The sequence below is a fragment of the Vulpes vulpes genome, chromosome X, assembly GCF_048418805.1.
Source record: "Vulpes vulpes isolate BD-2025 chromosome X, VulVul3, whole genome shotgun sequence".
Classification (NCBI taxonomy): domain Eukaryota; kingdom Metazoa; phylum Chordata; class Mammalia; order Carnivora; family Canidae; genus Vulpes; species Vulpes vulpes.
In genome coordinates this window covers 119,881,201-119,893,755 of record NC_132796.1, presented here as the reverse complement: position 1 = coordinate 119,893,755, position 12,555 = coordinate 119,881,201, and the positions used below count along the sequence as shown (strand labels likewise).

At 45.7% G+C, this 12,555-nt stretch overlaps 1 protein-coding gene across 3 annotated transcripts; it reads right to left on the bottom strand.

Moving 5' to 3' along the window:
* Positions 1-1,598: 1,598 nt before the first annotated feature.
* Positions 1,599-11,877, bottom strand: LOC112911484 (PWWP domain-containing DNA repair factor 3B-like). Of its 3 annotated transcripts, none has more exons than XM_025988063.2 (2): positions 11,715-11,877; positions 1,599-5,487 (listed from the first exon to the last, which is right to left on the bottom strand). In XM_025988063.2, the coding sequence occupies exon 2, from the start codon at positions 5,267-5,269 to the stop codon at positions 3,254-3,256; it is 2,016 nt and encodes a 671-aa protein (XP_025843848.2). In that variant the 5' UTR covers positions 5,270-5,487; positions 11,715-11,877; the 3' UTR covers positions 1,599-3,253. The 3 variants fall into 3 exon arrangements, 2 of the variants coding, with proteins under 2 accessions (XP_025843848.2, XP_072600932.1); XM_072744831.1 differs by lacking the exon at positions 11,715-11,877 and adding an exon at positions 8,112-8,201 and having other exon boundaries at positions 1,613-5,487; XR_011998320.1 differs by lacking the exons at positions 1,599-5,487; positions 11,715-11,877 and adding exons at positions 6,299-6,407; positions 8,112-8,200.
* Positions 11,878-12,555: the final 678 nt, after the last annotated feature.

Here is a 12,555-nt window from a genome sequence, read left to right as displayed (position 1 = left end):
CATGAAGGTCCTACCACCTACCAAGTACATTATTGCCAGCTGTATACGGAGAGTCTGGAGAGAAAAAAAAACAAACCTTGGGTGATCCACAGAAACTTTGGATTTCCTGTGAGGTGAAATGAGGCAGAACTCCATTATTATCTAGACTTCATAAGTCCCTTTATAAATAAAGAACTCATATTCAATATTCTTTTTTTCTTTTAAATCCAGGTATGGTCCTTACCACAGTCTCTTTTACCTTACCTTCGTAAATAAGCACAGGTTTTTGGGAAAGGCTTGGCTGGTATTTTCTGACTTCCACTTTCCTCAAAGGGCCCTGGGCCGGTGGGCTTAGAACTGGACACTTGGTGGGGGACCAGAGTTTTCCACCAGAGCTGCTAGCATCAACTTTCTGCTTGCCAGTTCTCATTATTTTCTCCTTAGAAAAATCAAGTAATACCCCATCCAGCTGTCCCTATATCTAGACCACAGAACACTACTATGTACTCTCTATAGTATCTCTCTTGCCACAGATTCTGGTCAGTCAGATGAGACTGGCTCCCCCCGGGCCTTGCAGTCCAGTATGGTAACTGTGCCTACCTTGCCCTGCATAGGTTTGTGCCACCATCGTTTAGGGCGATCTTAGCCCCTTAACAACTGCTCAGGCTGGAAGGTATCTCAGAGTCTACACAGCCAGTCCCCCAAATACGGCTGCACACCCCAAATGTGATCCTGGTTCACATGGGATCCTTGTGGAGGAGATGAGATGCATGTCCTAGGCATGTCTGCCCTCTTCAGTGGATGCCTCAAGCCAACATGATACCCCAGGAGGGAGGGGGTCCTCCCCCTTCACCCCAAACCAAAGGACACACCGCAAAAAAGGCATGGGGGAAATCTGGGGATCTGGTTTCACATATAGGCCATCAATCTATGATGCCGATAATGATTTGCCACTAAGGAGGCAAAGTAGTGCCTCACACTCATCTTAGAAATGAAAGGGTCTTAAACTGTGTCTTACTTGTTCTACTGACTCACAGTGCCAGGAATGGATGATGGGGGGATGGATGGATGGATAGGTGCGTGGATGGATGATGGATGGATGATGGATGGATGAGGTAGTGAAGAAAATATTAGAATGTAGAGCCAGATATGGCCATATGAGAAGGCTGAAGTTGAGTGGTATATTTGGCTCAGGAGACACGATGTTCATAGAAGAACTAGAGTGTGTCATTTCAGTGTAAAAGGTCCACAGAGAGCATGAGATGGTGTGTTTCCAAGTACTTTTCAGGACCATGAGGATGTCATGTGGGTTAGCCCAAGCAGAACGCTTCAGGAGTCATTGGCATCTCTCAGGCAGCATCCAAAGAAGTTCTTTTGGGCCTGAACCTTACACAATTTGGAGGACCCTCTTATAAAATTATGCAAAACAAGCATGAAAGTGAATATTGATTTAGGATTGGAAGAAAATTCATAATGAACTTTAAAAACTGATGACTAATCACTGAAATTCCAAAATAGTATGTACACACACACACACGTGTGTGTGAGTGTACATATATTTAAACACACCAACTGTGTAGTTGTACAATCTAAAGTATGATGAAGCACAAGTTCAAAGTGAAAGGTACCACAGTTTTATTGGGAATCAAAACAGCTAACTTGCAAATTTTACACACACATTCACACAAATCACATGGCCGTGTAAGCACGTAACATAGGCCTATGAGTGTCAGCTGACTCCCTCTAAGAATAGAAATGGACTCGGGTTCATGTCAGACCAATAGTGCTCATTTTCAGCTTTTCTAACGTTTTTTTCCTCAAAAAATCTTGTTTCAAGTTAGGATAACAATTCATGGACTTCAGAGTTTATCTTTTGGTTACGCAAGATTCATTGTACTCCGACAATAGCCACATTTAGGCAAATGGAAGCTTTTCTGTAGCTCATTTCCAGGTTCCCAGATACCAGTCCTTCTATTGCTCACACAGCCTGGAACGACTTACCAGCCTGCATGTATAACTGTCGGAACCTGTCAGGGCTAGCCAGTGAATTAATCAAAAGAGAGCCCTGGCTTGGTAGGAGACAGATGACTGCATCTTAGGGGACACAGTTCCGGAACAAAGTGCATGCTCTCCTACAATGCGTGCCACTTAGATGGGCGCCCAGCAGTGAACCTGGACTCCAGCTAGGTCTAAAATCGCTAAACTGTGTGTCCGATTACTCTAGTTGTCTTCCACAGGGGAATAAGCCACTACATGCAAAGCATCCCATCAGTCAGGAAGACAGCTTGGAGCCTGTTTGTTTTAGGAAACCATTTAGCCACTGAGCAAGAACTGCTTCCCTAAGTGGAATCTCAGGCAAGTGTAGAGGTCACAGTCTCACACAGGCCGAAAAAATGTTCATCACACGTTGAGATGTCGTTCACTCCCATGTGGACTACACGCAGATGACCAGTCATTAACTTTGGGTTCCAGACGGCTTTTCCAGGAACCATGAGAAGGTAGTGACAGTATATCGCAAACATCCGTGCCGTTGGCTTCACCCCTCAGGGCTTTTCTTCCACACAGATAAGCATGGCAGATCAAATTGAAGGAATTATCCTAAGAACGAATGCACTCATTTACACCTGTGTGAGGTGTCACAGAGAGTGAGATCCATGTGATGTTTCTGCGAAAATCCAACTTACATTTCATTTTTTTTTAATTTTTATTTATTTATGATAGTCACAGAGAGAGAGAGAGGCACAGACACAGGCGGAGGAAGAAGCAGGCTCCATGCACCGGGAGCCCGATGTGGGATTCGATCCCGGGTCTCCAGGATCGCGCCCTGGGCCAAAGGCAGGCGCCAAACCGCTGCGCCACCCAGGGATCCCCCAACTTACATTTCAAAAGTGATTGTTGCTTCATGTCTGACAGCAGGGCTCTTTCATGTCATAAGAGATCGTGCGTCCCGTATTTAAAATATGAAGTGCTGACCAAAGCAACCTTAGGAAACATCTAGACAATGACACATCCAAGCAAGTAGACCGAAGTACCACTGTGTGCAGTATTTTCTTTTTTTTTTATCAAATTAGTTTGCGAAGCGTTTGGGAACCAGACACGATGGTGGCCGTGCTACGCACAAGTGCCACAAATGGATCCAAAATGAACCCAGCATGTTCCCGGGGTCTCAAATTTCTAGAACATATGAATATGGCATAGAGAATGGAAGGGTCCCGCATTTCATGGAGACAGGGCAATGAGAGGTCTCCCTGCTGCAGTGTCGGCACAGGAGGGCTTACTTATTAGCCTTGAGCCCGGGTGCCGATCTCTTTCGCATTTGCTTTAGGATATTTTTATCAAACAGCTGTTTTTCCCGGTAATGCACGGGTGGGCCCTGTAGGTACTTTTCTTCTGCCTCCTTGTAACCTAATCCATCAAGTGCAGCAATTGAACAAATGATTGCTTCTGGCAGAAGAACTTCCACAACAAAACTCACTTTGTCGTCCCTTGCCAGAGTCAGCCTCTTCCTGTCTATTTGTTTGTAGATTTCTTGTAAATGTCCCACCACAACATCCAACTGGTCTTCATCCTCCAGGTATGTTTCAATGCAGAGCGTGTACCTCTTGGAATTCAGAAACGATGTCAGCCACCTGGACTGTTTCTTGCCTTTGACAATGTCCAGAAGGTGGTGATCGGCCCCCTTCCTTTTCACGATGAAGTCCACGAGCCTCTGGTTGGCTCGGTCCCGAGCAGCCCTCATCCGGTCAGGGAGAATCTTCTGGCGGGGCCTCTTCCCGCCCACGGAGGTCTCCTCATCAGAATCCTCCAGGTCGGCATAATTGACCTTCGGGAAGTCAGCCTCCAGGTCCCCATCCTGGATGGCTTTCCGAACTGGGTAACTGACGTCAGCAGCATAATAGTCCAGGAAGGAGCCTGCAAAAGACCCACAAGTGAGCCCTTCTCTGTAGTGAGAAATCAGGGAGAAGCACCAGTTCACACTTTGCTCGTACACTTTCCTGGCTCTCTTCATCAGTGTTTCTTTCTCTTTGCATTCCAGGGGCTTTAACCTTCGAAGAGGAACTCGAATGCCACTCATTTCAGCGTGCATGTTTGCCTCAATCAAAAGCACCCTTGCAGTCTGCTCTGCTTGGCTGACGCTCTTTACCACCGCTGGCCAAAAGGGGTGATTTTGAAATTTAAACCAGACCATCATTCCTCCTTCAATGGGACTAGGCTCCTGTGGAGACAGCATGCTGGTCAGTTGTCCCATTTCCTGGCTGACATCCTTCTTAATAGCAGTGGTGGGGTTCACAGCCTTTGAGCTGGCCGAAGGTCGAGATTCCTGCAGCCCTTTCTCAAGCTCTCGTACCTGTAGCTTCCTTCTCCTGTTTGCCAGACGGAGTGAACAACGCGGCCTCAGGTTAGGGCCACTGGAGGAGGCTGCCACAGCTTTCAAGCCTGGATCCCAGGGACCCTCTCCGTGGTCCTCAACATTCCCAGGGGAGGCAGAGCGCTCAGAGGAGGCAGCCGGGGTCTGTGCGTGGGTGTCAGGTGCCTCTTCTTTCAGAGCCTCCTCGGGCACAGTGAGGTTGAGACCTGGTGGCGGAGATGGAAGGATGCCTCCATCCTCAGCCCCGGTACCCTCCTCCTTGGCTATGCCATGCGAGGGCCTAATTCTTGAGGTGTCCCTGTTTTCCTTGCCCTCTTTCTCACCACCATCTTCTGCAAGCGACGGTAAGTTCGGGTGCCTGCTGGAGCTTGGTGAGGACTTTGCTCGCCTTTTCCTTGGAACGGGAGTGACGGTTGTGTGTGCCTGTGATTGGCCGCCTTCTGGGGCGTCCAGTCTCTGAGAACGCAGCAGCCGCGATTTGAGGTTTCTGCGTTTCCTGAGACGCCTCAGTAAGATCCCTTTGGCCTTCCGGTAGTTTTTAAGAGATCGCTTTCTTGGTCCCCTTCGGGACGGTGTAGTGGTCTCTGGATCATCCGATGCTCCTGCTGGGCGCACATCTGCTCTCTCCTTCAGAATCTCCAATGCCACTGTAAGAGCATTTCTGTAAGGCACTTCCTGTCCCGCTGGGACACCGGCCTTCGAATGGGCTGTTAGCAAGGAGGTAATGGATTCAATCTGAGACTCGTTTAGGATCTTTACGTCTGTGCTTTTCACTTTAATTTTTTCATCTACCGAGAGTATTTCAACTTCTAGAGAAAGTGCTCCTTTCCTCTTATTTCTTGGTGAGACCCCGGGTCTAGACAAAACCCTTGCTGGCCACAAGTGGCCTTTCCAATTGCATAGGACATACTCAGCATCCATTGTGATTTGGTTGTCCTCTCAAGAGGTGACTAATAGAGGCTGAGGGGTCTGGCTGCCAGACACACAGAAAGGGCACATCTTCCCTCAAACAATGTCCTTCAGCATGGCTTTTGGCCTCGGGCCACAAAGGGTTTACGGCTTGTGTGGACCGTCCTTCTTCACCTGAGTCTCCCAGGGTCACGGGGACTTGTGATCGTAACGGACTGTATAGGAGAACACTGGAATGTGGAAAAAGGAAGAGAAGAAAAGCATTAGGGGAAAAAATTCCTTTTGTGAACGTAGAAGAACATTGATCAATGCGAATTGAAAGGAGATAAAACAAAAAACTATAAACAGTGTGTGTGTCATACAGTGGGGTAAATACAAGGCAAGTATCGGGGAACATACAGAAGATACCTGAGGAGTTTTTTAACCTTCCATACCCAACTTCTTGCCCTGCTTGTTGCCACTCCGTACTAAAGAGCATCTGTGTGGGGAGGCGGGTGTCATTTTCCGGATCTCATTTGTGTTATTGGCCGTCTTGTGCCTTTTGTGCTCCCTGGGGCTCATCCTGGGGGGATGCTTCACTAGGTCCTTATTTTCTGGGGGGCGCTGATGCCACCCTGTGCACCCAAGGAAGCCAGGGACAATCTCCAGCCTACAGATACTGAATGCCAGCCAGCCCAATCTTGGGTTCAAGAGCATGAGCTTAGAATCCAGAGGTTCACCAAGATCATCCTGTTGGTTACTGGTGCCATCCTTCATAAGGATTGCTACAGGCATGGGCCATTGGCTGTGACCTGACCTTTTGCATTGCACTACGGTGCCTCAAAAGGCTGTTGCCCACCCCCCTCCCTGCCCCCAGCACTAAATTTTCGGAAAGAGATGGCTGTAGAGCAAGGAGTGGAATAGGCCACACTCCAAATGTCAACATGAAATGACTGCAAGTGAAATGTTTAGTAAAATAGGAACGTGTTACAAACACCACGTAGATCGAGGCAGGCGTGAGTCTATTTGCGGCACCTGTTGGTTCACAAGTTCCAACTGCTTGTCCAGCAGATTCTTTCCTCTGCTCTGTGCCTCTGAGGTGCACAGTCCTTCCAGGGATCAAATGGCCTCAAATGTAGATACCCAGGACGTACGTACCTCTAATGTTAATCTAGAAAATTGGAAAGCCAGATGGGAAATGAAGCCAACGAAATGGGGATGGAGTCATCATTTTCCCTTCCCCAACTCTGGAATACAGGCTATTCTGAAACAGAAATGTTAGTTACATCTCATTTGGAATGTAGACCTGTCTCTCTGCTTCCTTCTTTTGCATTTCAAAAATATTGCCACATTAACCTGTTTAGTTTAGGCTAGTCCTCCTATTTCAGAACCATGGCAACTACGGCTTTCATAATAGCCTTTTTGTCCGTCTTAAATGCAAAGATTTAATAGTAGCAGCGTTTGTGTGTGTGTGTGTTTGTGTGTGTGCAACAAAAACGGTGTCTATTTTGTAAGTGTGTGTTGGTGTTTCTGAAGTAAAATTGTGAGGAGAAAAACCATGCCGAGGGGTGTACACGGGGGGCAATACATTATAGATGCTTGCTGTCAACATGATGGTTTGAGGCTTCGTCGCACGTTCCCTATGCACCATGTACCTATGCATGCACATATTGCCTAGGACTGTATTTCTTCACTCAGGAGCAGTATGGGATCACTGTTTGGTGGGAATCTGATTTTTTGCATCAGTTTTGTGAATCTCTTTTGGCAATGCGGTTTCCCTGACATTTAAAAACTTCATTTAAATACATTTCAAACATTTAGATGAGTGTGATGCAGAAAATGCAGGTGTTCTCTCAATCCCCCTCCCCACCCCTCAAGAAATACCTGTTAATGGGTTCTACTTTCCGCATATACCGTTCAATTACGTATCATAGTTCGCTTACAGATTTTAGCTCATCCATTAACGGTTTCAAATGGTACGCTTTGTTTTACAAGAGATTACGCGTGTATGCAGGACTTTGTTTACACATACTCCTAGCTACAATATGAAAAGTATGATGACTAACGACACAGACTTTGGGCACAGTCTGCACAAACCTTTTCTTGCCAGAATGTGTGATCATGCAGGTATTATGTCCTCTGCTTTACAGAACTCAGTGTACTGGCTCTTAGAACACGGGTGTCAGGTGTCGGGTGAGGACACAGAACAAAGAGGAGAAGGAAAAACAGGTGACTCAGCCAACTGCAGTCTCCCTGCAGCAGGATCTGCCAGTCTCTCACACAGAACAGGAGTGCCTGAGTCACCTGAGCTCCAAACAGACCGCCAAGACACACACACACTCACAGATACATACACAGACTCAGAGGGATGAGGTTAGAGACCCAAGATGCCTGATATTGATGCATGGAATCCATGCTTTCTGCTCTACACATGCATGCAAATGTTGATTCCAGGGCAGGGCTTCTTTCCAGCTTGTCTCAGTTCCTTATCTTGGAAATACACGCGGAGAATCTAAAATGCTGTTTAAGATTATAAAGTAGGAAAAACCTTAAGGATCAGTAAGCTGATCACCCAGAAGGAATGCGAACTGCCAATATATGAGTCTCGCACTTTTAAATTCTGTTTAAACCTATTTTCTATAAGATATTAGAAAGGGCTTTGAAAACCATAGCACCTATTTGAATATTCTCTCCCATTCACGTTTGTGTATATCTGTTCAACAACGAAGCACTTTAATGGAGTAGCTTGCAGCGGACAACCAAAATATCCATTGCAATCATTTTGTCCGGTTACCAAAACGATGCATCCTTGAGAGACGCAGTCAGAAGGAAAGGGTTTTTATTGAAAATATAAAATCCTCCATGGCCTACTCACCATATGCTTTGGCCCACTGTCCAAACATCTTCCATTTAAGGGTTGGCACATAATGTTGCAGATGATTTCCTTATTTTTTTATCCTAACAGGAGTGCAGCTCTTTTCTTTCCCTCTAAGGGTGCATCCAGGTGGGTGTGTAGACAGACAGATGGCAGGTGGACAGATAGACAGACAGAGGGAATGATATGTAAATGTTGATCCTCTTCTGCACACCAGGAAAAAGTATTAAAAATAGAACCTTGAATGACACTGAAGTAACTATTAAAGTGATCCCCAATCCTTGGAGGGTTTGGATCTGAACATGTATCCACAATTCTAGTTTACAGTCATACCAAACATGCCTGCCCAGTAAAAATGAATAGAATAAAACAGAAGGGGGATCATAGAAGTAACAACTCCACAATTTGTAACTTCAGGGTCAATTCCAGACCATCAAGAAATAGAACCCTCAGATGAACCAGCTTCAATTTTTAAGTCCTGCTGTTAACTCCAGTCCATTTGCTCCTTGGCTAAGGAATGAGAGAACATGGTGGCAACGAATATTTATTTCTCCAATCAATGGCCGTGACTTTTGGAAGAATGATTTTGGAAGCTTTGTTCCTTAACTCCTTTCCCCGTTGAGGGCTGTGATCACTTCCAAACAAAAACGAAAACAACCCTCTGAAGGTGTTGTCTCAAAACGGGGGCACTGTCCTTGATAGGACTCCCGCACCCCTCCTCTCCTCAGAGGCAGGACTTCTCTCATCTTTACCCCAACACCCTCTCATCCCTTCCCTAAAACCAGGTCTTATTTATTGGACCTTTTTTTGTGTTTTTCATTCTGAGAAGGAGGAGGAAGGTGGGGTCATAGGGAGAGGGAGAGATGGAATTTTAAGCAGGCTCCATGCCCAGTTCAGAGCCCCACACAGAGATCGATCTCATGACCCTGATATCACAACCTGAGCTGGAATCAAGAGTGGTGTCCCCAACCGATGAGCCACCCAGGCACATCTTGGAGCTACTTTTAAGCTGTAGGCTTTGTGACCTTAAACTGTCCCCAAAGCATGTATTTCCATGAATGGACAAGTTAGCAGGTCCCCCTTTTGGCTATAAAGGCACATTTTATGCAATTTAAGTTAGAGAGAAAACACGTTCTTTCCTACTATTGCACCTTTGCAGTGCCAGATGAATCCAGGATGAAGTTTCCACTTGTCAAAGTTTTTAACCAAATTCCATTTGTAGAACAACTGGGTGGGAATTGGCATCTTCAGACCTTTCCCTTATGTTGTTCACTAGTTTTCTAAACTCATAGAGGTCACGCCTATTTGGAAATGTGGACCATTTTTGTACAAACATTTTAATGGCAAGCGTTGCAGACTGAAAAATCGGGACCCACACTCAGTTTCATCAAAGAACTGAAAAAATTAGGCTTGCTTCTCACCTACAAATGGTCAGCTACAAAACTAAAAGCACGTACACCTTCCAATTGCCAAGCTCTGCCTCCAAGTTTTCCCTTAGCAAAGAAGGAACCACAGCAACTATGCTTGCAGGCACACACCATCAAGAGCTCTCTACTCTTGAGGAAAAGCATGAGTGCTTGTGCAAGGACTACACAAACGTCAAGGATTCCCTCTGGGCCTTATTTTAAGACTAGAATGACTTCCGTCCCATTCCTTTAGCAAACTCAGGTGGTTTCTCCCATCAAGCAGGCCAATTTTCTTCCAGAGATTCTCTGTTACCCTCCAGTCCCTGTTACCTACCACAGGGAGACCTCCACTTCCCCCTCTAACAGTGATGAAATCAGGCACAGCCTTAGGACTGAAAAAGTCAAGAGCACCCTGCTCTTTCCTGCAGGTGAGACTTCCATAATTACTGATATCCAGGCGAGTGGACAAAGTGTGTATTTCAGAACCTATTAATTTCCCTGTGTCGTGCACAAGGAGAAAAAGGTGCCCTAATTCACAAGACAACTCACTGCATCGTAGCTTGTCATAACGGCATTGGATGTCTGCCAGGTGCTTGCTACCCATGGGAAAAGACTAACAAACTGATAATCTAAGGCAACAAGGGCATGTTATGCATCCAACACAAGGACTGATGCTGACAGAGAAAAAAATTCAGACCCCCCCCCAAAAAAAAACTACCTAGAGACCAATGAAGCACAAATAATACGCTTTATGTAAGGCACACATTCACATGAGAGCAACGGTGTCTACTTCATCTTTGGATACAAAAGACATGTGAATGCAAGAGAAGAGTCCAGAATGATAAACAGAAATGTCATGGCACTGTTGCATTGGCAAGAGAGGAAGGAAAAGGACAGAAGTGGCTGGTGAGGGTAGACATCATTTCTCAAATGTTTTAAAACATTACACGGAGGACACATTTATGTGTACATAGGCATCGACACCTTACTTTGCAAAGATTCTAAGGTGATATGAAATGAAATCCTGGATGTAAGTGAACAAAAAGCAGGCAAGCAAAACAGTACCAACCATTGCATAGAAAGCAATGCAAATACATTGGAAATGTCTTTGAGGTACATTTTCTATGGATCAAAGGAAATGTTCATTATTAAAATGTATATATTTAACCACAGAAGATATATTGTACTGCAGTCCAAGAAGAGGGAAGGGCTGCTGAATGTGTGAAGGAACAATAGGCAACAATGTTCCAAAATAAAGAAAAATATCAGATGGTGTACTGATATGCCAACCTGCAAGCATAATACATTCCCTCCCTCTCCCTACTCTCCCTCTCCCTCCCTCCACACCCCCCCCCCCCGCTCTCCGCATTTCACACAAACACAGACACACACACACACACACACACACATACACACACACACACAGGTCTAGGCTCATTATAGTTAAAACTTCTAGAACCCAGTGGGAAAAGAACAGCTTTAAAAGCAAAGAGGGAAAACCAGCATGACTATTAGACAACACCCTCTTACTATTTTTATGAAAGAGAGCTTGAGTTATTTGGAGATCAAAAAGAAAAAAAAAAAGATAAAAACGGAGCAATGACACAAGAGTGTCATGACAGGAAGAGTGGGCACTTGTAGTTCCGGAGAACCCAAGGGACAATACGGTGGTTCTGAGAAGCCGTGACCTCTGAGGAGGATACGTCAGAGCGTGGGCTCCGACTTTGTCTCTTGGAGATGTTTCTTAGTTCATGTGTGTTGGCTACTCAGAGTGAGCACAATATCATCCCCCAGGGTACACAGAGTCACATTAGATCTTCCAATCCCACCCGTTTGCCTCATTTGCTGACTTCTTTTGCTCTATTGTATCACACACATAATAACTTGACTATAAGTCAGTGTAAGTGAGTCAACTTACATCTTTAAGGGTTCATGGGACAATCATCAATCAGAGGTACATGATGAGGAATATTTGGGGATCTCTGCTTTCAAGAAGTCAGGTAACAATGCCATCGGGCAATGGTGTCACCTTAGGACAGCAGAAAGGGGCCCTGGTGTGACAGAGTTATTCAGTCACCTAAGCCCCCCTGCCCCAAGAGAAGCTGCCATCCACTCTGATAAAGCAGGAGGGATTAGAGCTCTTAATGACCAACTAAAACCCACACACTGGCAACACACAAACACACACACGACTCACATTGATAGCAGACACCGACTAGTCCGATGTTTCTACAGTTACTCCATCTCTCCAGTCTGTAAATATCCTTGTTAAATGTTTCTTCTGTCTCCAGGAAAGAATGGCTTACCCCAGTTGTCATGGAAACCAGAATGTCATCAAAAACGGTCTTCCTGATGTTCGCTTTCTATGGAAACCAGGAAGTACTAATACCTCCTCAGATGCAGAGCGTTGATCGTGGTCTCAGTCAATTACACCCTGACCAATCCAGTGAATGAATGAATGAGTGAGTGAATGAATGAGTGAAACATTGAAGACAATACCCGATGGTCTCAGAAAAGGCATTGAGGGCAGGGGAGTTTTTGTAAAATGGGTTATGGAAGAAATAAAGTGGAAAGATAACAGCTTGTGTCTTCCCTTCACACACATACATGCTTAGGATCCAGGTTCCATTAAGGACCTCCTTTCAATGTGCCAAGACACATGAGGCCTTGTGTGTTTGTGTGGGTGGGATTCAAGGACTCTCAGTCAATTAAAAATGACCCAAGAGGAGAAGACGTGTCAGGACAAAGGCCCTGGATGTAAGAGGTCCATTTGCCTTAACTAGAAACTCGGGTTGCAACAAGACCAAATGACCCTCAGTGTACCCTTGGACAACTGTGTACTGACCTTGTTTTCAGGACACCAGTGGTTCCTGAGAAGAGAGGCGAGTCCCCAAAAATGTCCCTGATGGAGGACAATAGGGAGATAGAGATGAGATAGAGCCTCTCACATTTGGGATGTGCGCTCAGCTTGTACTGCTGCAACCACACTGCCAATGAAGGCTATTCCCAGAGGTAGGGCTCCTCTCAGAAGGGCACAC